A 24,739-nucleotide genomic window follows, 5' to 3' on the forward strand; every position below is an offset into this window, starting at 1 on the left:
ATCCTTCAAGCCTGGTAGCTCAGGTTTCTTTCTTTGAAATCACTTGTAGCTGTGGGGACCCTGTGTGTTGGTTGGTGCTGGAAGCCACCAGCAGACGGATCGATCAGAGAGGTGCTTGGGCAAACCCCAGCCCAGCAGCACCAGCCCAGTGTCCTCCAAGGGAGACCGGAAAAATGACTGCAAGCCAGTAGCAGAGAAAATGAGCTGAACGCTGTGTGCTCACAGCCGATCGATCCGGTGTAATGGTGGCACATAAGCAGGCTGTAGGGCTACCCCGATGGAGAGGCGTAGCTTTCTGTCTGCAGTCTATAGGCAGATCTTTAGGACAGCCCAGATCAAAGTGTCAGTAAATAGGAGCTGCTCATAGAGATTAGCAGCAGAGTTCCAAATCTGCAGAGGCAACAAGTGTGTCCTGGATTTTTTGCAGGTTTTTGCATTGTCCCGTTCTGTTTCCTTTCACTGGGAGAAAATGCTTCACTGCAAGGACACAAGAAGGTGGAAGGAGCTGGAGAAGTCTTACAGCCAGCTTCATGCATTGCCTGGAGCAAGTCTCTGCCTGCAGAATCTGCTGCTGCTTTGTTGTACCATGGGATGGGCAATGTTTGTGAAGGATTATTTTGGGATCAGTATTTGTAAGGTAAAGAGCTAGAAGATAAAAGGTGAAGATCTGCCTGTGTTCAAGGAAGAGGCTGAATGTGGAGAACGGAAGAGTTTAGATGGAGGAAGGAAGAGAGGGATGAAGAAGGAATGTAAAGAGGGGTTTCATGATTAATGCCTAATAATGAAACAGATGTGGGACTCCCAGGTGCTGGGCAAATTATTGCAGGCAGAAGAATTTAAGCCAAACTCTGGCAATGAAGCAAACCAGCCATGCCCCATGATGTGGGAAGCCTGTGAGCCTGCACCTCCCCAAATTGTGTTTGGACTTTGCCTTGTGCAGACATAAATTCCAAGTTTTGTGGAGATATGGGCGTGGAAGGGAAGATTGAGCAAAGCTCAGAAAAGCCCCTGGTATCAGATCCTCTGAATAAATATAATGTGAACATTCCAATAAACACATCTCTCGGTAGCTTTTCGGAAAGGCAGGCTCCACCAAACTATGGCTGCCTTCATGCCCATCTTCATCTGTGGGCTGTGCTTCTTGATTTTATTAACTGCACTCTATGTTTTACAAGGTTTCAAGCAATCAGCTTTAAAATTGCCACCCGGTCCATTTCCTCTTCCAGTCATTGGTAACCTGCATTTGCTGGACATCAGAAGGCAAGACAAGTCCCTAATGAAGGTAAGAACAAGCATCTTCTGGTTTTGGGGTGTTCAGGGTGTTGGATGTCAGCAGGTACCTGGTTAAAATTCTCCCTCAGATGACAGTTCTGAGATAATTGTTCAGTGCCAAGTGCACTTAAAAAAAAAAAGAAAAAAAGAAGTTTAATAAATTAAATGTAAAGGTTTTAAAATGGCCAAGGAAACTTTTGAATCCCAGCTCTGCAGAAATTGATGTTAAATATGAGCAGTACTTACATGAGGACTACTCACACACTGAGAACTATGAGTGTCCTGTTTGGACTGATGAACTTCAACTTTGGCATCTTTCTTGTGTTGTGAAATACTTTAAAATACTTGAGTGTCCGTGTGGCCAAGTTGAAAGATGGATGCTTAAGTATAGTTGCCAAAATAGCTTGTATTTCTTGTTCATGATGGCAGTTCTTTGAATGGGAGTTAGGATAGCACAGCCCAAAGAAGAGAAGTAGGAGAAAATTTGTATCATTTGAAATAGTGAATGACTTGGACTTGTGCAAGACAAATTTCTCTGTAAGAGTCACGGTTGTCTTGCATCTGTCTTCCAGAAAAAAAAAATAGAAAATTTCAATGTGTTTCTTCTCTTAGAGCCAAAATATGGCTCAGTGGGCATTCCACGTGTTGGGACCCAGGGTGTGAGTATCCTGCTCCTTACACCACGCCTGTTAGCATCAGTTTGTCAGCAGCCCTCCGGAGTGCTTAGCACTGCGTAGGTAAGAGGGATGGTAAGAGGGATTGGCTTTCCCTGTCTCTCTCCAGTCTCTGTAACATGTGAGGGGCCTCCAAAATGCCTTTGGAGATGCATCTTCATCCCTGTTCCCATCCCACCAGCCAGCCCTCAGTGCACTCAGAGTCCAGGGCTTGGGAGCTGGGAAGCACGTTTGGCACACCGATGCCTTTTTTCCCACATTAGATTACGGCATCAAAAAAACAACTGAGAAAGATGCCTGCTGCCGAGCAGACCCAGTTATGCCTGCTCTGCCCTGACTTGCATTCAGGCTGGAAACTGTGAATGGGAGAGCACAATGAGAGGGCTCCTGGGGCTGCAGCAGTGGGCAGGTGTTAGGGATGATATTTGCCTAGTAGATTATGCAGCAGCAACCAAAGTGTTATTTTGAGTGGATGACTGAAATCAGAGTCCTCCTAACACACACACACACACACACACACACACACACACACATTAATTATTATTATTTTTCATAAAGAAAATGAGTCTGGCTATACTGCTGAAGTGCAGATTAAACTCTGCCAGGGCTACCTGTTGGTTTGGTACAGCTGCAGGGGTTGCTAAGTTTTCTCCTCTGGTTTATATTTCCTGAACTGTCTTTTGTGGGACACCAGGCTCGATCTCATAACAGCTTTGTGCAGTTTCAATGGCATTGCTCTCAGTCAAGTCTTAAATCCCTATATGGCCTGGCAGGACTGTGTCCATGAGCCTTGCAGCGAGCTGCTGCTGCCTGGCTCTCACATCTTGCTGTAAAGCATCGCTGGTGGGTACAGACCTGTCCTGCTGTGCAGTGGCTTGAACACTGTGGTGTGGCAGAAATAGAAAGAAGTGTGTGGGACAGTGGTCATTTCCTCAGACGGATTGAAAGAATAATGGTTTCTTGTATGTCCATCCCTGGTGAACCATATTACATATCTCTTTGCATTAATTGTGGCATTTTTTTAATTTAAATTTAATCATAAATTAGGTCACCTTTGTTCTTCCATCCTCTCGTGGTGGGCTGTGGCATTGCAGCCCACCAGCTCAGACGTCGCCCGGTAGCTGCCTGCAAGATGTCCCTGATGCCTTTGTGCTGGTGTTAGTGTCCGAAGGGTCTTGTTACTTTCTGCCTCTTTAACCCCCTGGGCCAAAGCGGGTCCAAACAGCTCAGAAAATGAGTGGGTTTGTGGGTTGAACAGCCCAGTGTGTATTTGCTTTGATTCCTGTTTAATTGAAGTGTCTCAGGGTTCAATCTCTGGCATCTCTCCAGCCCCTCTGACCACAGGAGGAGGAGTGAAGGCAATTCCTTAACCACCACAGCAAAACACACTGCTACCACTGACGGCTTCTATTTCCTCTCCTTGTAGATTTCAGAGAAATACGGGCCAGTGTTCACTGTTCACTTGGGGTTTCAGAAGGTGGTGGTGCTGACTGGCTACGAGGCAGTGAAAGACGCCCTGCTGAACACGGCGGATGTGTTTGCAGACAGACCCATTATACCAATCTTCCATCACATCCAACATGGAAATGGTACTGGAGGTTTAAAAAGATAAGGACGTGTTCACTGCTGGTTCTTAAGTGTTTGGGGTTTTTTTGTTGTTGTTGGTTTTTTTTTTGCGTGTTTTTTTTTTTTTTTTTCTTTCAATTGCAGCAGTATTTAAGTCTGGAGCTGCATGCGTACCTTCAAGGGCTATTTTTGATGGGTTTGGGGGCTGTTGTTTGTTTTCTTCAGAAGAATAGTTGTAGGCATCTTTTTGTGTGCCTTATCATTTTTTTTTTCTTTTAGCATCACTTGGGTTCACATTTCAAGGGATTTTTTACAGTGCAGAGGGAAGGAAATTATTTTTCACATGAAGGCCGAGGTCCTTATGCAATCTCTTCTCTGCTGTTACTGGGAGTTCAGACAAAGCCTGGATCAGGCATGACTCATGATAAAGACTGCAAGAACTGGCAAGAGTGCAATAGCACGGGCTGTTTGTACCTCAATTACTTCTGTAAACAGATTTTTGGCATGTTTCTGAATTGCATGCTAAAAAGTAATACATTGCCCAAGACTAGACATTGAAAAACAATGAAGGGAATAATCCAGGGCTGAAAGGAAAAGATCTGATGACCTAATATGTATATAATGCATACAGCGTGTGGGTTTTTTTTTAATCTTGTTTTTAAGAGTGAGGCCCAGGGTGAGGAAGGGTATGCTATGCTGCTTTCGCAGCCTGTGCATGATGATACAGACTATGTTCAGCCTCTGAAGCCCACCTGGGAAGGGAGGATTTCTGAATTGTACCCAAACTGTCTCTGCCATAAAGGTTGTCTCTGTCAAATACGAGATTTTTTGGCTGATTACTTAACGCCAGCTGAGGGATATTTCCTGGCTGTAAGCAGTGGTGCCTCCCTGACACCCCTCCTTGTCCCCCTGCGCAGAAGAAAGTTCATCCCCTAAATGCAAGCACTTCAGGGAAATAGTTTGTCCTGTTCATGACATGGTCAGAGCACTGTCATCTGCTCCCAGCCTTGCTCTGTGAAACAGCTGCATTGTTTTTCTGAGAAAAAACAAGTCAGCCTGAGATAAATACCATGCATAGAGCATTTTGCCATGTATGGCTGCAAAGAGACGAAGCTACAAAAAAGCCAAACCCAGAGATTTGGTGTGAACAGCACCTGGCTGCTTTAACGGTTGCCTCCTGCCCTACAGAACCTACCTGGGGCTGGCCTTCCCCAAGCACCCCAGTCCTCCCAAGCAGGCTCCTCCAGGCTGCAAAATAGTTGTGCTTGTGGTGGTTCTGAGAAATTCCCATACCACCTCGGCAAACAAGCCATGCGATCCCTCCGTAGGTGTGTTCTTCTCATCTCAAGAGCTCTGGAGGAAAACGCGGCGGTTCACCATGACAGCCATGCGGGACCTTGGCATGGGGAAGCGGCTGGCAGAAGAAAGGATCCTTGAGGAGCTTCAGTTTCTCATCGGACTGATCAAATCTTTCAAAGGTGAGCTGGGGATGTGTTGGTTGGTTTATATTGGCAAAGCCATAGCGAAGACCTCTGGCTTGCTCTGGAAATTCCAAACACAGTTATGATTTTGTTTGTTCCCAGGTGGACCTTTCCAACTTCGATGTTTGAATACAGCCCCCACCAACATCACCTTTGCTATACTCTTTGGGAGAAGGTTTGATTATGAAGACCCAACATTTGTCACTCTGCTAAGACTCATAGATGAAGTTATGCTCCTTCTTGGCTCTCCGTTCTTGCATGTAAGTCACCCTCTGTGTTGAGAAGCTCCAGTATCTCATTGGAGTTGGTAGCTCAAGGCGATTTACTAACGCTGGATGGTTTTGAAGAAGCTTTAGGGTACTGAAACATAGCATTCTTTGTTCAGGGGTTTTCCGCCTTTGTGAAATCCCACAGCATATGTCCTGCAGAGGAGGTTCAACATCACATGGTAACACTGGGCTGAAACACTGAAGTGACCTTGTCAGAAGAAAGGATGTGCTCACTTCTGCAGCTTGAAAGTGCAATAACTGAGGTTTTCAGCCATACTCCTACTATTTTTGGTCTAAACAAGGCTCGGGTGGAAGAGACTGGAGGGAATCAGGTGCCTTTCGGAGGGCATGGCCAGAATTTCTTTCTTTAAAAACATAGCAGCGATAGAAATATCAAAATACTGGCTTTGTGCATGTACCATCATAAATAGCCATGCTGTGTGAACATCCCAGAAGTAACCAGTTGCCTTAGGGATGATTCCACATGTATTTGGGAGTGACTAAGATTTGGTGTTTTGGCTTCTTGCTACATAAACTAGTAAAGTCACAGAGTACAGGATTGCAGACTCAATATACAGACCTTTCACACCTGCTATTGTGGCACTAAATCAGTTGGAAAGTGAGGGCATGCCTGCTAAACAGGGCTGCACAAGAAGTATATTCCAACTAAGGGGCTCTCATCTGCTCCAAGAGCTCTTGTTAATCTTAGTCCATCACAAGGAATAGAGTATTAGTTACTCAAGGTAATGTTGAAACAGTCATCCAGAAAGCTGTCTGAAAAATAATTAAAAAAAGGATGCTGATGATTTTTTACCTGAATAAGAACAATGTACAATGAAGACATGAGCAACATCCCTTTTCTTTTAATCTCTACAACAGGTTTAGTTTTTGCAGAAAACAGCAAAATTATAACTGGTTAGCACAGTGTAGAACAAGAGATTTGTGAATTTTATTCTGCAGCCAGTTTATTTATAACATTAAGAAATGGTGTAAGTAACCCCCCGCACATAAAATGCAACTATTTATTGTGCTGTGAAATTTAATGATGCTGAGAAGTGAGTGTAATTGATTTATAATCCATGTGAAAGTTAAAAATGATGATCTAACAACTTTAAAACACGAGGATTTGGGCTTGCTAAACACCCGAAGTTTTCTTTGCTAAAGTGTAATGCTTTATCTTTTTACTTTATTACCTCCTTAAAAATGTAATTTCATTGTTTCATGAGTTCACTATCACTTTCCCTTAATTGTATTTTTTTAATTCATGTTTATAGGCTATGTCTAGACAAGTCTGATTAGCTCCATTCATTTCTGTAAAGAATTTTTAGTAAAAGGAGACATTTTAATACAGTAAATTTTTTTAAGTTACCAACAAAGAGAAACTCCAATACTATATCATTTGGTTCCTCACTTAAATGATTTCTCCATTATGATACTTAAGTTTTACAGTGTAATTGGGAAATTTATATTTTTCTATACCTTTTTCTTTTTTTTTTAGCTATTTAATTTCTACCCATTCCTTGGATTTCTCTTCAAACCTCACAAGATTATACTGAAAAAAATAGAAGAGGTGTGTGTAATCTTAAAGAAACACATCAAGGAGAGCAAAGAAAACATTAATGGAAACAACCTGACAAGCTACATTGATGCACTGGTATTCAAACAAGAGGTATTTTAACAATATGATGATTTCTGGTATGGTATCTATGCGGAGACACTCCGTGTTGCTTGATTAATGAATGCACTCTGCTAAGGTCTACATGAAAATATTTAAATTTTGGATAAACATCCTCCTATTCACATGCATCACACTGTAAGGTCTCTAAAGACTGCCTTACCCCTTTGGGTGGTATCTCCTTTAACATCTTCCAGGGACAGTCCCTTCTAGATAATGAGATGTTGTATCATGGTGCTCATGATTACAATAAGAAGTCCAAAAAAAAGCAATGAATAGATGTATCCTAGACTGTTAGCAGAAGTATTTGTGTATATAAAACGTGGGTTGGCAGTGTTCTTTCCAGATAGGGATGTGTTCTTTGGGTTTTCACTACAGACTTTAAAGCTAGCGGAGGACATTAAGCAGGAAATCTCTGGTGCATAGAGGTGGTGTGTTTGGAAAGAGATGTGAATCCTGACTAGTTCTAGTGATGGGACTGGGAATCAGCAAATGGAACTGGAACATGAGTTTGCCTGGAGGTGGTTCCCAGCCATGCGGGTTCCCAGCTCTCTTCCACCTCCTGTGATCATATGACTCTGGGTTTGAGAGCACCATCCTAGTTCTGTTTTCCATGCTAACAGCAGTGACTTTTTCTTTATTTTTGCTACAGGAGAAAAATAAAGATAGTCCTTTCCATGATGAAAATGTATTGGCCTCTGCACTTGACCTGCTCATGGCTGGCACTGAGACAACATCCACAACATTGCAATGGGCTGTTCTGCTGATGATGAAGTACCCTGAGATTCAAAGTAAGACACCTTTATGGTTTTGCTTTTCTTACATAGGGTATTAAAGTATTCTGCAGAGACTTCATAAATGCTGCTCACCTGTAAAAGTGTCATAGCTGCCCACGTGTGCTAGAGCATCCCAAATCTGAGTGCCTGAAACCTGTCCACCTCTGTCCAAACTTTGCATGCTGCCATTCAGGACCAAAGGATCTAAGGGTTTGTCCTCATATCTGCTCCCTGGGGCTGGGAAACTCCCTGCCCTGCATCTCTCACCACCCTGGGGTAGTTCAGCCAACAGTCAGTGTGGGCTGGGATTTGGAAGGTGCTTTAACACTGAGGAAAACTCACTTCATGCCTTCCTTTTGCCCTGCAGAAAAGGTGCACGCAGAAATTGAGCAAGTTCTTGGCCCTGACTGCTTGCCTACCTTTGAGGACCGGAAAAAAATGCCCTTCACCACCGCGGTCATTCACGAAGTGCAGAGATTTGTCACCCTCCTGCCACACGTTCCCCGGTGCACCTCCACTGACACACATTTTAAAGGCTACTTCATACCCAAGGTACTTGCTGCTCTCCGGACAAAGAGCAGGGTGGTTCACATGCACCACACCAGTGACCCACAGGGCAAAATGTCACAGGAAGGAGGGAAGCTTGTGGCACAGGGCTTTCAATGGGGAAGAGCCAGTTTCCTAATCCTCCATCTCCTCAGCATCCAAACTGATGGAAGTGTGACTTCAGGGTTATGCACACAACTCCTCATTTTCCATTACTCTGTTTGTTTTCTCATTCGGTCATGATAATCTGGAGTCCATTCCCTATTCTCTTAACTCTCTCCATTGTCATTAATGCCCTATAAAGCAGTGCTGCCTTTGGAGCACGGTGGCATTGTCGTATTGCCTAATTGAGGCAAGCAGAGATTATCTGGCCAGGAAGGAAGCCTGGCTAATGTCGTTCAGTAACAGCACACAACCACTGTTACTTAATCATATACTAGTCAGTGATACCAGTGAACAGGACCTCTCCACTAACTAGCATCATCTGGTCATGCACAAATCTAGCAACTAGTTCTTTGGAACCTTGCTTGCAGAGGCAGCCCAAAGGGGGAGGTGTGGTTATGTGGCTGCATGGGCGAAGCCCTTAAGCAGAACGTGGTTGTGCTGCAGGGAACTACAGTGATTCCTCTGCTCACCTCTGTGCTGCTGGATAAAACACAGTGGGAGACGCCAGATGAATTCAACCCAAACCATTTCCTTGATTCAGAAGGGAACTTCGTAAAGAAGAAAGCATTCCTGCCCTTCTCCACAGGTAACAAAAGTGTGGCCTTGCACAGGGCTCTGAGCGCCCAGAGCTCCACAGAACACATCAGTCAAGAGTCAGGATTGCCTCTGACAGAGTGCCTCTGTTAGGAACAGTACTGACATCACTGGTGGGAATGGTGCAGAAATCTGCTCTGGGTCTTGATGAGTTGCAAACAGCTCCTCACACTGTGCCCTACGGTTCAAAGACACTACTGGGAACTATAGAAGCCTCAACACCCTCAAGCAAGAGTTCTACCTTCCCTCTCCCTTGGGAAGGATGGTTTCTAGGTTATCCCAAATCAATTCCTTGCAGGCTTAGAGGGAAACAGCTGTGTTCAAATAGGTGTAGGAGACCAGTGGTGGTGGCTGCTGAGTATCTCCCCATGCTGTTTTGCATTCCTACAGCCTGCTCTGTCCCTCACACTGTTGCTACCAAGCAGGAGGGAAGAGTTGTCTGGGGAGCCACTACTCTACAGACAACGATGCTTTTGGCATTGCAGGGCGGAGAAACTGCATTGGAGAAAGCCTTGCCACAGTGGAGCTCTTCATCTTCTTCACTGGCTTGATCCAGAAATTTACTTTTAAGCCTCCATCTGGGGTCAAAGAATCAGAGCTGGACACAACGGCAGAGGCTGGATTCACCATGAGACCCCATCCACAGTGTGCCTGCGCTGTGCTACGCTCATAAGCCCAAGGCTCGGAGCTGAGGAAAATCCTTGTAATTGTTTTGTGCAGAGCCCTACAGATGCACAACAGAGAAATCAGATCCCTATGCAGTAGATACAAGTAGTGTCTTCTTACTCAGAGCCTTTCAAGTACTGGCTCTATGCTTAAAATGTTTATTGAACAAATATTTTTCTAAGCAGAGGAGAGCTGGTGGGTAAGGTTACCTGGAAAATACCAGCCAGATAGATGGCTGGAAATGACAGAACCGTCACTGCTTTACACGTTAAATACACAATGTAAGAAAGTTATCCTTGTTCTGAGCTTATGAGAGAAAATGTTTCTCAGATGGGGGTTATTTCTTCATTTGGAATACAATATTAGGTACCAGTGTTGTCTCATCCTCGAATCCCTGCTTTTTTCCCATTTCTTGCTGTACATGTGATAAATTATTCCTTGATACTTGCTCTTTTTATGTCTGAGGCATGTTCTTCCAACACTTTCCGTTCTTCTGGGTTTGAATACCAGATGCAAACCCTGCACTGTTTAGGTTCCCTGTGCTCTGAGGGACCTCATCCCATCCCTTCATCTCCGAAGACAATCGGACTGTCATTTACAGCAGCTTGCTTCTTCCTTGATCTGAAATGCTGAATGGAGGCCAGAAAGACTTGATAGTACTGTAGGGAGGTCGGTTGAGTCATTGTCCCACAAAGTGTTTGAGCAGGTTAACCCCTGGGAGGGATCCTTGTCTGCTGTTGGATGAGAAGAAGAAGACTCCTATTCCCTGTGAACCATCTGATTCTCCCAGGATAACGGTAAATAAATAGTGCATATGTCTTTGCTCCCAGCCTTGCTCACAGGTGACCACAGTTGGACTGGGGATGCATAAAGCCTCACGGCTTAGCTCTGCCCCCTTTTGAGAGCACTGGTTTGTAGCTGGCAGAGCATTTTAGCCCATTAAGGAGTGCAGGGTTGGGCTGCCTGGGACTTGGAGGGATCGTGGTGCCATCTCGTGGCAGAAGGAAAACAGAAATGAGATTCTGCACAGCGGTTATTGCTCTGGCCGGTGCACAAAGGGGCTGCGAATAGAAGGTGGTCCTCATTTTACAAATCTGTACAGTTGCTGCAATCCTGACACCTGATCATTGCCCCTTCGAGAGCAGGGACCCCTGTCCCCAGCATCAAGCAGCACCGGGGATTGCAGGCAGGGATGTGGAGCACGCTGCCCAGCCCGCTGCACGTGCTGTGAGCCACAGACACGGGGTGAGGTGGAGTTGTTCATACCTAATTTTCAATACCCAGCAACCTGTCCTGCCCCAAAATGTTTGCCTTCCATTCAGGATGGTGTGTTGCAAGGCACAAACATGTTTTGCAGCCAGCAGGAAGACCCTCAGGGCCACTGAGGAACGTGGAAATGGTATTTCCACCCACTTATGAGCCCAGGGAGCCAATGTTTTCTGCTAGATAAATCAGTAGCTGAGTCATAATCAATGTTCTGCCATCATTTGGCTGAAGGAATAAATGGGAGACAGCACTTTCTTCTGTGGAGATACATTCAGCTATCTAGTTTAGTGTGCTGGAGAGCAAGCGATCACTTCCGTCTGTCTGCTAATACAGGTACAAGTAAGATACATTTGTAAAGGAGTCAAGGGAACCTGTTTCCCTTGGATGTTTGCACCTTGTGGCTCTCTTTGAGGCATGAATATTGCAAATTCTGCTGCTCTGCCTGACAGAGAAAGCCAGCAGGAAAGGTGATGTCTGAGAAGAGCAGGCTCTGGAGGCTGCTGTGCTTTTGGGAAAGGAGCCACCTCTCTCCTTCCAAGCCAGGACACCCAAAGCCAGTGACAAGGGGTCAGGTCTGAGGTTCCACCAGTGAGTTAATGCAGATTTGAACCCAGCCGTTTTCTCCCCCAAGCACTAGGTGGTTGCCACATGTTTCTTCTGAGTTCATATTAGTTTTGAAGGGGGGTAGAGCAGGAACAGGCCTGGCCTCTCAGAAGCCAAAGGCAAAAGTCTTTTTCACTTCCCTACCTTCATTGAGTTGATGTGTAGCTTGTTGCTCAGTTGCTTTACCTGTCTGCCCCCTGAAGAAGACCCCATCCTGCTGCCCAACAGAAACAGAGTCAGCAAGTGATGCTTTGGGAGGGCCAGAGCTGAGGTGAGAGACTCGAGGTCCAAGGCACTATGCAGAGACAGCACTAGCATCAGTGAAGGTGTGGTGGGAGCCTTTAATTCTGCCCCTGCAAGCAAGATGTGATGGTTAGGCAAGGAAAAAAAAAGTGAAAAACAAAGGCTATCCTCAGGACTGACCAGTAGCCATAGCTGAGCTCAAAGGGAAAGCTCTTTGCCTTGGAGAAACCACTCTGCAGATATGGAGGGTGTCCTGCTGAGCAGTTTGTTAGTAGGACCAGGGCATTCAGAACCTCTCATCCACCAGATACGAGTTGAACTGACAATATTCATTGTCACTCTTGGGCTCAGGATCAACCTTCATGTTCTGTGCAGCACAGGGTTGGGTGGCAGGCACATCAGATATAATGAAGACATGGGAAAATTAAAACTTTATTGGGTTCCCATGAAGGGAGAGACAAACAGGGTGATAAAGTACATGATAAGATAATGCATATGGAAAAGGCAATTCACAGGTGGTTATGCGGATGGAAAATTGCCTGAGCTATACATCAACTGGAATAGGATTGCAGAGTGTGATGGAAGATAAGAGTGCTACAGGTAGGGACAGCAGCCAGATAAAGCCACAGAGTAAAGGAAAATAACCAAAACCAGGTCGCTTCTAATCCCTGATCCCAAGTCTCCTTGAGTGCATGTATGCAATGTAGGCACCGTGAAATTAGACTCCATTTGCATGGTTGGTTCCAGTGGCCAAAGTGTCCCAAATACCGGATTGATTCCCCAGGAGATCGTGAGAGAGGGAAAACATTTGCTCCTATTCAACATGGTCAGGAAAAACAGAGAGTCATAAAACGAGAAATTGCTCTTGTTTATTTTCCTGTATCATTAGCCTTTTATGATCAGTTGCTGGTACAAATATAAACTGGTGTCAGAAATGTAGCTCTTCTTTCTTTCAGGCTGTGAAGCAGCAGTGAACTTGGTGGTAGCAGCACTCAGCCAATTAAACAGGTTCGCAGACTTTGAGGTGTCTTTCAGGACTCTGTTCCAAGGCATAAAGAACTTCATCCCCAAATCACATGAACTGGTCTGTTATTTTTCATTCTTGTGTTTGACCTGGCTGCCTAGCCTGACAGAATTTGCCTAGAAGCTATGGAGAGCTTGGTTCAGGAGGTACCTGCAGATGGTTCAACTGTGTGACCCATGGCATATTTCTGTGACTCGCTGTGAGTGTCAGTGTGTCTGTCCCAGGGATTTGGGGCAGATTTGTGCAATGTTATCAACCTTGCTGCTTTGCCGTGGGAGCCCAAATGTCACACCTACATCTCATGGACTGTGTGCATGTCACCAGACATCCTCCGTGGTCCTTCCACCTGCTCCAGGCACAGCCTCCCTCTCTGGAGAATGTGTTGGTGAGCCAGGATCACAGTTTGACATCGATCGTCTGCACCCCCTCGCAGCTCGGGACCAACGAGCGGGTCAGTGACCTGCGGGGCAGATGGAGAGGTGGAGGGCAGTGGAGTGGGAGTGGATGGAGACAGCGAGAAGGAACTACGAGCGTGATGTGTCAGGATGGGGGTGGCGAGTCCTAGCCAAGCTAAGTTGGGCCTTAGCAGCTTCCCCGCTTGCCTGGGGGGCTCTTCAGCGAAGCTGTGGTTATTCACGTAGGATAGCACAGGTTGCCTGCGGCCGAGGCCTTAACGTGAAGGTTGTTTCGGGGACAGTGAGGTCCAAGTCAGACTCTGAAACTCCTGGCTGGGGTTGGAAAGTAAATGTCTGCAGCAATCCTACAAAGAAGACAAACAGCTCCATCTTGGCCAGGCTTTCTCCGATACAGTTCCTTCGCCCTGCAGAGGAAAGCAGTGGGTTTACTTGATAGAAGTATCAAGTTAAAAGCTGGAAACATAATGGAAACAGGGGTGAAACCTCTGAAGTGGCTTCAGGGCATTTTGGAGCAGAGCAGCCCAAGTTGCTAAAGGTAGCTGACCCTTCACACTGGCATCAAGTGGCAGCCACGTGGCAAGCTGCAGGGTTATTTTGTATTTATGATGTACTCTCTTCTCTCCTTTCTTTGGAGGTTATCTTGTCTAATGAATGGGGGATCTCTCACCTCATTAGGCAATGAGTTGTTATCCTGCCTGTCACTTGAGTGCAAAGAGACCAAGCAAATCCCTTCCTCTCCTTCGCCCTGTTCCCCTCCCCACAAGACTGCCTGTTTAGATCACCAGCTCTCTGGAGCAGACAGGCTCCTGTTCTGCGTATAAAGGTGCTTAGCACAGCAGGGCTGTGGATTAGGGTTGCAACTTTTGTATCCAATAAGGAGGAGATCCTTTCCTTCACCAAATCGCATGCATGGACTTACGAACCTTCCAACTCCCTCAGTATCTTTAACTGGTCCCTTTCTCTTGAAAAGCAGCCTGATAGAAACATGCCACCTCTTCCCAAAGTGGAATGGTCCAAAACTCACTTCTCACTGTAATAAAAGACTGTTTCTCCTTTCCTACTCCCCCTTTGTGCCAGATTCCCAGCCCTCGCATGACAGTCCCTGTAGGGGTGAAGCACTTGGTGGACAGCAAGAACTGGCTTCCTAAAGTCAGAAGGGTCTGAGGCTGTAGCACGTTCTGGAACACCTTCAAGCCATCATTGCAGAGGAACAGCTGGGAAGCGTAAGGTTACACAGGAGGATTTGTAGGATTTTACAGGAAGTTTCCCTTTGTAGTACTTATGGGCTCCTGCAGTGCTGAGATTTGTTAAAATCCCAGCAAGACTGCTCCATCCAGCTGTGCCCTCTTGTAATGCACGCAGCTGTAGTCATGGAGAGCACAGGCTGGGAGGCAGGCATTTCTGGAAATTAGCAGCCTTTGGAAGCATTTATGGCTGTCAGGAAGGCACTAAGTGATATTTTGTCTTTTAGGAAGGCTCAGGGGAGAGTTTCTGATACCTAACAACTGTTCCAGCCATTAGCTCAGTTTGAGTCCGAAGGGGGCTGGGATTATGAGCCTCCAGGGAGAGAATGTTCATTGTATATTACAGGTGAAACTTAAAAAAAAAAAAAGTTTGAGATGACCAAAATTGCAGACAAAGGTAGTGTCAGGAACAGAATCCAGGATGCCAAGTGCCCAATAACCCCCCTAACCACACGGTGGCTTCTTCCTCTAAAAGAAATGGTCTTGATGGAATCCTTGGCAGCCCCAAAAAGGCACCACTTAGTTGAGAAGACCCCCATTAGTGCGCATTGTAATGAAATGATCCTGCTGTAGCCTCAGCTCTGCAGGTCAGAGCTTTAGTCACCTGTGGAGAAGGGCAGGAAAGCCTCCCTCTTCACAAAATTCCCTTCAGCATCAAGGAAGTGGTTGGGGTTGAACTGGTGTGGTGTCTCCCACTGTGTCTTGTCCAGCAGCACGGAAGTGAGTGATGGGATTACAATTATACCCTGGAAGAAAATACATGAAAATAGCTCTGTAAGTAAAATTCTTGGGCAGGAGCGACGGATCTGTTCCTCTGTTTTGCTTTATTTTGTGACACAAACATTGTTGTCCCAGGAGATTTGACCCTGAAGGTTTTATCCCATCAGTCAACAGAGAGAGATGTCAGTGAGATTTTCCCAGCAGTGCCAAGGATCAAAGCCAAATGCCACGTGGCGCAGCGAAAACCTCAGGCAGATCCTGTAAATTCCCTGGCAGATGCTTCGCTGTGCAGATAGCATCAAAGAGGTAAACCAAGGTCACTCCTGGAGTGAGGAAGTGCTGAGCATGAGAGGGCCAGAATCAAGTCCTCTAACACTGTTCTCCATGGACTCAGCATAGTCACTGGAGAGGAAGAAACCCTTCTGTGGGTAATTTTGGACACTTTGGGCTCCTGTCCTGTAGCTCCCTCTAAAGAAAGCGGTCTCTAGTCCTACCAGCAGAAATCAGGAGGAGCAACCCAAAAATGGGCTGGAGCAGTTACCTACCTTGGGGAGGAAGTAGCCCCTGAAGTGGGTGTCAACAGCAGTGCAGCGGGGAACGTGGGGCAGGAGGGTGATAAACCTCTGCACCTCGTGTAACACCGCGTTGGTAAAGGGCATGTTCTTCCGGTCCTCGTACGTGGCCCACGTTCCAACTTTGATGGTTCTTCCAATCTCCTCTTGCACCTTTTCTGGAAGGAGCAAAGAAAGTTCAAAAAAAAGTTCAGAACAAAAAAAGATGTGTCCCAGCAAGGCAGCCAACACTTTCGGATTCAGTTTTGGTAAAAATATACTTTTCCAGGTCTGGAGGGAGAGGATTCTTAAAACACCATCCCAGCTTTCCCCAGCTCTGTCTCTAGTTTAGGCACGTGCATGGGCTGTTCTCCCAGCATCATGCTCTGGTCTCCACTCTTTCTCCCAGCAAGGCACAGGGACTCTTTTGTTGTAACTTCATTCAGCATCTAATTACAGTGGGAGTTCGTAAATTAAAGAGGTGGGAGGCCTCTCCCTCCCGTATCAGCCATGCCACAGGAGGAGAGTAGGTGAAAGGAGCTCACTCTGAATCTCCGGGTACTTCATCATGAGCAGGATGGCCCACTGGAGCGTCGTGGCTGTGGTCTCTGTTCCTGCCATGACCAGGTCCAGTATGGATGCTATTAGGTTTTCATCGTGGAAGATGCTGTCTTTCTTGTTTTTCTCCTTGAGAGACACAAGCATAGTGACCGGTAAGAAAGCTCTTAAAAAACGAAGTGTCAGCACTCAGCGGGTTTGGGAAATACCACATAACCCACACAACTGTTGGGCATGATCCTGTGTTTGTGAGCTGGGTGATGGATGGCTTGATCTTGCACACACAGCAAACAGCACCAAAGACAGGAGATTTGGAGTGGAGTGGTGATTTGGCATTCGTCCCCACCCAGAAGCAGCCTGGGGCTGAGGGCCAGATGCTGTTGATAGTCTCAGCCTTACAGGTTTGGAAAGAGCCCAGTGGCTCCCCTGTACGGAGGGAGATTCAGCTAATCCCAGACTCTTCCTACCCAGGAAGGGAGCAGCAAGACTGCATCCCCACCAGTGTTCAAAATGACATTTCAGAGTGCTTCTCCTGGGCTTTAGGACTGCAGTGAACCTTCCTCCATATAGGTGTGTAGAAGAGCTAATGCCTCACGTTGGCCCAGCTCCAGTGGGAAAGAAGAAAAAACTCAGAGTCCAAATATTTTGTGTGGAATGAAATCAACTGATGTGTGAAATTGCAGAGTCTCTGCTAAAGTGAGGTGCAGGGCAGGGCTAGCAAACGTACTGACAATTTATCACTCAAGTGCTTTAAGTGTATCATTCATCTTGGAGCAACTGTATCAATGATTAATTGATCTGTTGTCATAAAAAGAAAGGCAGAGTCAGCTTTCATGTGAATTCATGCATTTTCTACTATGAACAAAGAGTTCATCTCACGTTATTAGTGCTGCTATTTCAGGACTGGACTGAGAGAGTGACTTTCACTTCTTCACTTTGGTAGAAAAATCCCTGCAGTAAATTATACCAACTGTACGAGACAGGAATCTGATTTCAGTGCCACAAGAATAACAGAGTTACCTTCCACACATTTACATGAGATGACTGAAATCAAGACTCAGCAACTGTTTGACCTAGAAAATCCAAACTGCAAACAGCCAACAGAGCTAAGCAGTGACATACCTCGTGTTGCTTGAATATCAGTGCATCAGTGTAGCTCCTCACGCTGTTCTCATTGATATCTTCCCTGCTTGCCTTCATGTATTGCCTTATAATGGCGCGCACGTCTTCTATTTTCTCAAGCAAAATCTTGTGGGTTTTGAAGAGAAATCCGAGGAATGGGTAGAAATTGAAATACTAACGAGGAATTAAAAAAGAGAAGCGATAGGTCAGTAGAAGTATCAACATGCTGAAATACCTTCTTCCTAGGACATGATAGATCAGGTGAGTTTTGTCTTTTAGTAGTACAATTTTAGCATCCCAGGGACCCAGAGGGCTCACCGGCACATTTTCGTGAGGGTGGGCTTTGAAACCTATGAGCTTTTATTCAGTACTACCTAATTATAAACATTTGCACTGTTGTGTGGGGGCAGCTCCTCTACCAGTAACAGGCTGGTCAGCCTCTCAGCACGCCAGGCAGGCAGGCAGTTTATGTGACTGCTTGTTTTTTTCCAGCACCCGTTATGAATGATTGGGTATGATGGTTTGAAGATATGCAGAGTTTTCCTGGTACTCTCTAAGAAAGCATTTTTAATGCAGTCTGTGAAGTCTCCCTCACCTAGATATCAACACTGAATGTGTCTTTTTAGAAAACACTGCAAAGGCAGAGAAAGCCTAGATGGTGTGATTGTGTTGAAGGAGCCATCAAATACCTGTGGAGCTAAAATGACCATAGTTCAGTTCTCATTTTAGCTCCACACAGATCTGCAGGATGGTGCAAAAGCAGGATATCAGAGGGGAATCTGGCTGCACACCTGTGGTGACCAAGGTGGTACATGAAGAACGTTAGAGGTGTAACAACAGGTTCCAAACATTTGGAAACTCCTGAACTGTTCCCTGTGATTTGTGTGGCTTGTTGCAATGTGCCAGCGGAAAAAGGCATTACCCTGTGGGACAGGTTACTTACATTCAAATACGGAGATCCCAGAAGAATCATAACTTCATCTATGAGTCTTAAGAGAGTGAGAAATGTTGGGTCCTTGTAGTCAAACCTGTCCCCAAAGAGCATGAGGAAGGTGATGTTGATGGGAGCGATGTTGAAGGACCTCAGGCTGAAAGGTTCCCCTGCAATGGGAGGAGGATGGACGTGTTGGTGTGATGTTGTAGCAGCAGCAGTGACACACATGATGCTGTGGAGCACTGTGATGGTCCCCAGCTCACCTTTGAAGGATTTGATCATCTCGATAAGGAAGTGAAGCTCCTCAAAGACTTTCCCTTCCATCATTTGTTTGCCCATGCCGAGGTTGCGCATGCTGGACACGGTGAATCTCCGCGTTGTTCTCCACAGCTCCCCGATGGAGAAGAAGACACCTGGGGGGGCCATGAGACATCACTGCTGGCACCATGCACAGAAGATCCCCACCACACAAAACAAGATACGGAACCGGACAAAGCGGGATCTCCACAAGTGTTTGTGCTGCCCAGTTTCTAATGGATTTGGAGAATAAGGATCTCCCATTTCTCTGTGCCCCATCCCTGTATCCTCTCAGCTCAGTTTTCCCAGTCTCACCGAGCCTGTAGCTCATGAAAAACCAGCTCCCACCCAGCCCAGCCTGCCCCAGCTGCAAGATAAGCAGGTAGGGCTTTCAGACCACCACTGCTTGGCTGTAGGGCTGGGGAGAGAGGTTGGACTTAGTCAATCATGCAACCATTCTTACCCTGTTTGGTTGCAAGTCTAGGGCCTCAAGCAACAGCGTTGTATCTTTGAAGCTTCTCCCTTTGTTCTATTCCAATCATAAAGATCTTTTATCTTTGTGGGATGGGATAATTCAGTCTTGTAAACCCTAGACAGTGCTGAACTGTTTTTTTGAGATTCCCAGTAACAGTGAAAATACACTCCCAATGTATTTTCAGCAGTGGTAAAAACACTATCATTTTGTGGCTGTCACTGAGCTCATGCCTTGATGATCACAGCCACCATGAGCAGGGATGGGTATTTCATCCCATCAGAGGGTTGGAGATAGTGAAAGAAAAAAATTGTGTTAGTAATCTGAGGACTGTCTCAGACAGTGTCAATTAAAAAAGCTGGATTATAGTATTTCACATCTTGGCTGCAAGGTTTTTACATCTATTTGCCTTTTTTAGAACAAACACAGTTTTACAGCAGGGTAGTTTTAATTTGGAAAGCAAAACTTCTCAATTTAAAAATGTCAAAGCAAATTTCTAAATTTGATTTTTCTTTAATTCAGGCAATTTCATCTGGACCACTCATTTTCTGCAAACAGCTTCAGAGTCAACAAATTGACATTTGCTGGAGAGAAAAAATGTTTCACTGGAGAATTTGTGACCCTTGCTACTTAACAGCCCCTGTGAATTTACAGCTTCAGGTCACCTCTGAGCAGCTCCAACTTGGGTTAGGAAGGTAAGTGTGAAAGGACTTATAGTGCAATACGGACAGTTTCCCAAAGGGATATTTTATATGTAAATCAGCTCTGAACGATGCTTTTCTCCCCATCGATTCCTTTTCATTATGTAGCGATAAATTCATCTCTTGATATTATGGCTGGGTAATTTAATTTCTAATTGTAATCCCAGCTCCAGCCTGTGACCAGCATATAAAGCTGCCTTTTGGCTGCTCACCGCTAAAGCCCCAGCCGAAGCAGAGGGCGGAAGAACAGGGCAAGATGTCCTCTGAACTAGTCAGGGATGGAGACCCACCTTGGGAAAACTATGGGATGTTTGTGGCAAGAATTTCCAGACTCAGCCCACTGCTGAATACATTTCACATCCCAGCCTTGGTGGAGACAAGATGCTGGGGAATACTGGCATCCAAAACTGAGGTACCTAGCACCAGGTGAACAGGACAAACCCTTCAAATCCATACAGCCCAGCCAGCCAGTCCAAAGTCCCATGACCCCACAGGGGAGGTTTGGAAATGTGGTGGTGGCAGTGAGCTGCTCTCAGGGGCATTTATGGAAATCAGCCCAGAATTACCACTGCACCTTTAAAAATCCCGCACCTTGCCCTCCAATGCTTAGGATAGGGATCAGTCTGCAGGTGCACTGCCAAAAACAATGGCAGTGTAAAGGAGACGTGCATGAAAGTGAGAAAAAACAAACATTTTCCATCGGCTTGGCTTCAGGAGGGTCCAAGGGGGATTTTTAAAAGCCTGGCTCTAGGGAAGCACTGAGCGACGGTACCATCCCTCCCGCCCGCCCCCCCTCATTTCTCTAGTACCGTTTCCGTTCTGAATTTGGTCAAATATTGGGATGGATGGTCTGTCTACAAACTCCTCTGTGTAGTTCACAAGCGCCTCCCGCACAACTTCGTACCCAGTCAGGACCACAACTTTCTGGAAGCCAAAATGGAGGGTGAAGACCGGGCCATATTCTTCCGCAAGCTGAAAGAGAGGCAAGCTGTGACAGTCAGCGAAGAAGGAAAGTGCCCGTTTCTTTCAGAAAGGACTTGCTATGTCTGATGCAGAGCCACCCCCTGCAGAGTGGCATCCATCAGTCGAAGCTCATCATGGTCAAGCACCAGGTGTTTGCATGGATGCCAGGCTGGTTTTTGGGGTTTATTGCCCCACGGCAGCCCCCACCCCTCAGTCAGGGCCTTGCTAATCTCATTTCTATGTTAAGGGGAAAGTCAAAAAGTGAAAAAAAAAAACAAGCACCTAGAGTTAAAGACCAGACCTCAAATGGCAGCCCAAGTTGACAAACCAGAGAGAGACAAAAACGGAGCAGGCATTTCAGTGCAAATAATGATGCTGTCACTCGGGAAAGCTCCTGCTCATGACACCCGTCTTGTACCAAAGCACTCCAGCATCCCTGCTGCTAGATCAGGAGCCAAGCTCACCCACGCTGGGTGTACAGTTTGCCCTGCACGACCGCAAATTGCAATCCCATGCCCCTGTGCTCGGACCTGGCTTTGGTACCTCTAGCTTAGCTGGGCACAGCAGGGAAACCTGTGGCAGGAGCAGGAGGCTGCCTGAACTGCTGGCTGACCCTGTGCTCGTATGCAGAGTGATGCTCGTTTTGCACCAAAAAGGGCACATCTTTGCCACAGCATAGCCGGGCTCTTTGCAGAGTGTAGCAGAAGACAGTTGAGGAAATGCGTGCTCGGTGAGGACCATCGCACGTGTGCCTGCTGCTACGTGCCTGCTGTGTCCTCAATGCCTGCTTTTTCCCTGTGTATCTCCACATCACTGCACCAGCAGCCTGCCCATGAGGCTGAACACTGCTGCTGCGGCTGTACCATGCTCCCTGGCAGTCCCTGGGGACAGCAGAGAAGGGCAGCACCAGCCCTGCTGTGCCTCCCAGGCAGGCACACGCTGTGTGTGTGTAGCCTCAGCCTGCAGCTGCTGCAGCAGCAGCTTTTGTGGAGGAGAAGGGTGCATCCTGCCTGCCTGCAGCTCTCCTATTGGAGTGCCCAGCCAGCAACCACTGCTGCATGTTGCTCAATGCAGTCACCGTTTTTTTTTTATTATCTGTGGGGTGAGAAGTAGGGATAACCCCTCTGGATTCATCCCAAATTAAAGGCAAACATAGGCGATACCAAATACAGCCTTGCAGGTGATGAAAGCATGCAGAGGTAATTCAAAAACACAGTTCAGAGGCAAACATCTGCCCAGCCCCGCTGCGTAAACTGCCCCCAACCCTGCTGTTGCCCACAGACAAGCCCAGGGGCTGCAGCCTCACCCCCCAGCACCACAAATCCTCCCCGAGAGCTGCCAGCATTTGTGTGGCAGGGGTGTTAGGGAGCCTGGGCACCGCTGCTGCTGTCTGTTTGCTCACTCTCTCTGTGTCCCCAGCAGGTCAATCCCTTGGTGCTTCTCTGACAGGGTGAGGAGGGAGCGCTCAGCAACCCCCCGGGCTGTGCCAGCCTCACCTGATGCCAACAAGCGGTTTACCAGCACGAGCAAAGTAAGTCGTTTCAATTGCAAGCTAATGGAAGAGCTTCCAGGCTGCTCAAACTTTCCATCCCACTCTTGTACTGCTATCTAGATTTTAATGCAAATCCAACTCAGCCAGAGGGAAGTCGATTTTGCAACAGGGTGTCTGGATTTGGCACCCTCTGAAGCAGCGCTGGGGTCACCGCATCGTAAAATTTCCCCACTGCTTCTCTAGGGTGCGGGATAAGGAAGCAGTTTCATTTCATGCTAGTTCTTTCCTAATGCTATACAAGTTTTCTGTGCATCAGAGCTGTCAAATTAATATTTAAAATCCCACAAGCATTATACACTTCATGTACATCATCACAATTACATGAAGAAATCACATATTACCCAGAGGTCTTTTTTTAATGGTTGATCGCTCACAAATGGCATTGCATCAACACAGACATTGGCTTGAAGAAGATCAGAGAAAATATTATAAAGCAATTTTCACACCTTTACAATTTAGTTCAAATTAAAAAAGACAAAAAAAAAAAAAAACGCACGGATATAGCCCAGGCAGGTTTAAAATGCACAAGGGTCTGGGTTTGGGGTTTTTTTGTCCTACCTTCATTAGAGATTTATCTTGCCTTCTAATATCCACCAAATGCAGGTTACCAATGATCGGAAGAGGAGTTGGACCAGGAGGCAATTTAAAAGATGAATTTTTAGAGCCAGTTGAAAAATAGATTACAGCTAATAATACTGCTGCACAGAGCAGACAAATTAATACAGGATCAGAGATAAAAGAAATTAAAAAAGACATTTTTTTGTAATAATATATTTTTTTTGTGTTAGAAGCAATAAAAATGCAGTGGCACTGTTCAGTTTCTGCCAGCTGGCTTTCTGTTTGTTCTCTGCGATTGCTACAAGCACTCGATTCTTATTAAGGTTTGTAGAGTACCTAAATAAATACTGCTTACTCCACCCTCTTTAAACACCTCAGAGAATGTGGTCTAAGCAGTTTGCAAAGCCTGTCCAGAAGTAAAGAGAGTTTCAAATTACAAACCTATGCATGTGTGTGCAAGAACATATACATGGGAAAAGGTGCTTGGCATTCCTCTATAGCCTCCTCCTCCCCGAGACCTCAAAGTCCTTTACTAGCAGTACTATGACCCTCCGAACACTCTGCTGACACAGGGAAATAAAAAGATTCTTTGAGTACTATTAGAAACCTCCAGATTCAGGTTTGGATAGGGTTTGAGATCTCCAGGCTGCTAGAGAAAGAAATAGTGTTGTTAAGGGAGACTTTAACTTTGTTGATGTCAAGTAGAGATCAAAGGTTGTTGATGATGGTAAAGCCCTTGTATCCCTCGGTGTCGTAGCCTGTAAACTTTATCATAAAGTAAGCTCTGAGGTGCCCAGAAGGGATGTGATTGCAGACTCTGTGTCTGAAGTGGAGGACATGTAATAGCTAGCCATGGAAAATGAGCTTGGATCAAATGATCATGAGTGGATTCAGCATACATGAAATGGAAAGGCAAAATTAGATCTGAAACTTTCTGGGGGGATTCCTCATTTTGAAAGAGCAGCTTCTAAGTGAGAGAGGGAAGGAGATGAAGTTAATGAAGGTGGCTGCCCTGGCAGCTCCAGACCGTGAGCAAGATGGAGAATGGAATTAATTTAAGTCAAAGGTACAAAATACCTGGAGCTTGCATTCCTCCTAAAGGTTAACATCTCCTCTGGAGGAAATTGAGATCTGGTAATAAATAGTCAGTGGAATAAGTTTGTTTGGGGAAGAAAGATCTCTTACATTGTAAGGAAGCATAGGGCTAAAGGTGCATTTATCCAAAGGTTAGATCGTATAAAGAATATTATTCAGCAAGCATGTCCTCAGACTTGTGAATGCACAGAGGGTAGGGAAGGAAGTGGCCCGACGTGAGGAGGGCATAGCTGTGCTAGCACGGTCCCGAGGCAAACGGCCGCTTCGGTGCATGCCGGAGCTGCCGCACAGTGCGGAGAAGTCACAGCGCGGTGGTGCCCAGAAGCAGAAGCTGTAAGTGTGTTGCAACATTTCTGGGATTTTTTTTTTTATTAGTTTCCAAGAAATGGGCTGGAGGCAACGGTTTTCCGAAGAGCATGCCTGGGATGACTCAACCCTGCCTGCTCAAGTGAGCAGAGAGGCAGGGGGGGCGTAAAGGCGGGCGAGCAGGATCGGGGCTGGCAGGGGGCACAGGACATGGGCACCGCGATGACAGCTGGCAGGGGCATAAGCTCCGTGCCCTGGGCAAGGTGTCTGCTCCTGCAGGGCTTTGCTGGAGCGGAGCACCCTGCGGTGCAAGAGCTACGTGTCACTGCCACTCGTGGTATTTCATCCTTGCCCTGGGAGCCACCGAAATAATAAAAAGGCCTTTCAGAGAAAGAGCCTTAAATTATCTCTGAAAAGCCGGGGGGGGGGA

The 24,739-nt window shown here is 46.3% G+C and overlaps 2 protein-coding genes across 2 annotated transcripts; one reads left to right on the forward strand and one right to left on the reverse strand.

Annotated features, from left to right (window-relative positions):
* Positions 1 to 1,099: 1,099 nt before the first annotated feature.
* On the forward strand, positions 1,100 to 9,691 carry LOC116495333 (cytochrome P450 2W1-like). The gene is made up of 9 exons (XM_032197752.1): positions 1,100 to 1,282; positions 3,373 to 3,535; positions 4,841 to 4,990; positions 5,096 to 5,253; positions 6,761 to 6,931; positions 7,590 to 7,728; positions 8,081 to 8,265; positions 8,869 to 9,010; positions 9,504 to 9,691. The coding sequence occupies exons 1-9, from the start codon at positions 1,100 to 1,102 to the stop codon at positions 9,689 to 9,691; spliced, it is 1,479 nt and encodes a 492-aa protein (XP_032053643.1).
* Positions 9,692 to 12,952: 3,261 nt separating this feature from the next.
* LOC116495279 (cytochrome P450 2W1-like) lies at positions 12,953 to 23,187 on the reverse strand. The gene is made up of 9 exons (XM_032197679.1): positions 22,909 to 23,187; positions 20,645 to 20,807; positions 18,629 to 18,778; positions 18,375 to 18,532; positions 17,432 to 17,605; positions 16,297 to 16,438; positions 15,746 to 15,930; positions 15,085 to 15,226; positions 12,953 to 13,640 (listed from the first exon to the last, which is right to left on the reverse strand). Exons 1-9 carry the CDS (start codon positions 23,104 to 23,106, stop codon positions 13,450 to 13,452), a joined length of 1,503 nt encoding a protein of 500 aa, XP_032053570.1. The 5' UTR covers positions 23,107 to 23,187; the 3' UTR covers positions 12,953 to 13,449.
* Positions 23,188 to 24,739: the final 1,552 nt, after the last annotated feature.

Source organism: Aythya fuligula, chromosome 15 (assembly GCF_009819795.1).
Source record: "Aythya fuligula isolate bAytFul2 chromosome 15, bAytFul2.pri, whole genome shotgun sequence".
Lineage (NCBI taxonomy): Eukaryota > Metazoa > Chordata > Aves > Anseriformes > Anatidae > Aythya > Aythya fuligula.

What these genes read in the sequence shown, in the direction of transcription:
- LOC116495333 (XM_032197752.1), top strand. Translation starts at nt 1,100, where the DNA reads ATGGCTGCCTTCATGCCCATCTTCATCTGTGGGCTGTGCTTCTTGATT. An exon ending in TCACATCCAACATGGAAATG is followed by an intron (nt 3,536 to 4,840) that starts GTACTGGAGGTT and finishes ATCCCTCCGTAG; the next exon opens with GTGTGTTCTTCTCATCTCAA. An exon ending in CACTGGTATTCAAACAAGAG is followed by an intron (nt 6,932 to 7,589) that starts GTATTTTAACAA and finishes TTTTTGCTACAG; the next exon opens with GAGAAAAATAAAGATAGTCC.
- LOC116495279 (XM_032197679.1), bottom strand. Translation starts at nt 23,106, where the DNA reads ATGTCTTTTTTAATTTCTTTTATCTCTGATCCTGTATTAATTTGTCTG. An exon ending in CCAAATTCAGAACGGAAACG is followed by an intron (nt 18,779 to 20,644) that starts GTACTAGAGAAA and finishes TGGCCCCCCCAG; the next exon opens with GTGTCTTCTTCTCCATCGGG. An exon ending in TGATATTCAAGCAACACGAG is followed by an intron (nt 16,439 to 17,431) that starts GTATGTCACTGC and finishes GTGTCTCTCAAG; the next exon opens with GAGAAAAACAAGAAAGACAG.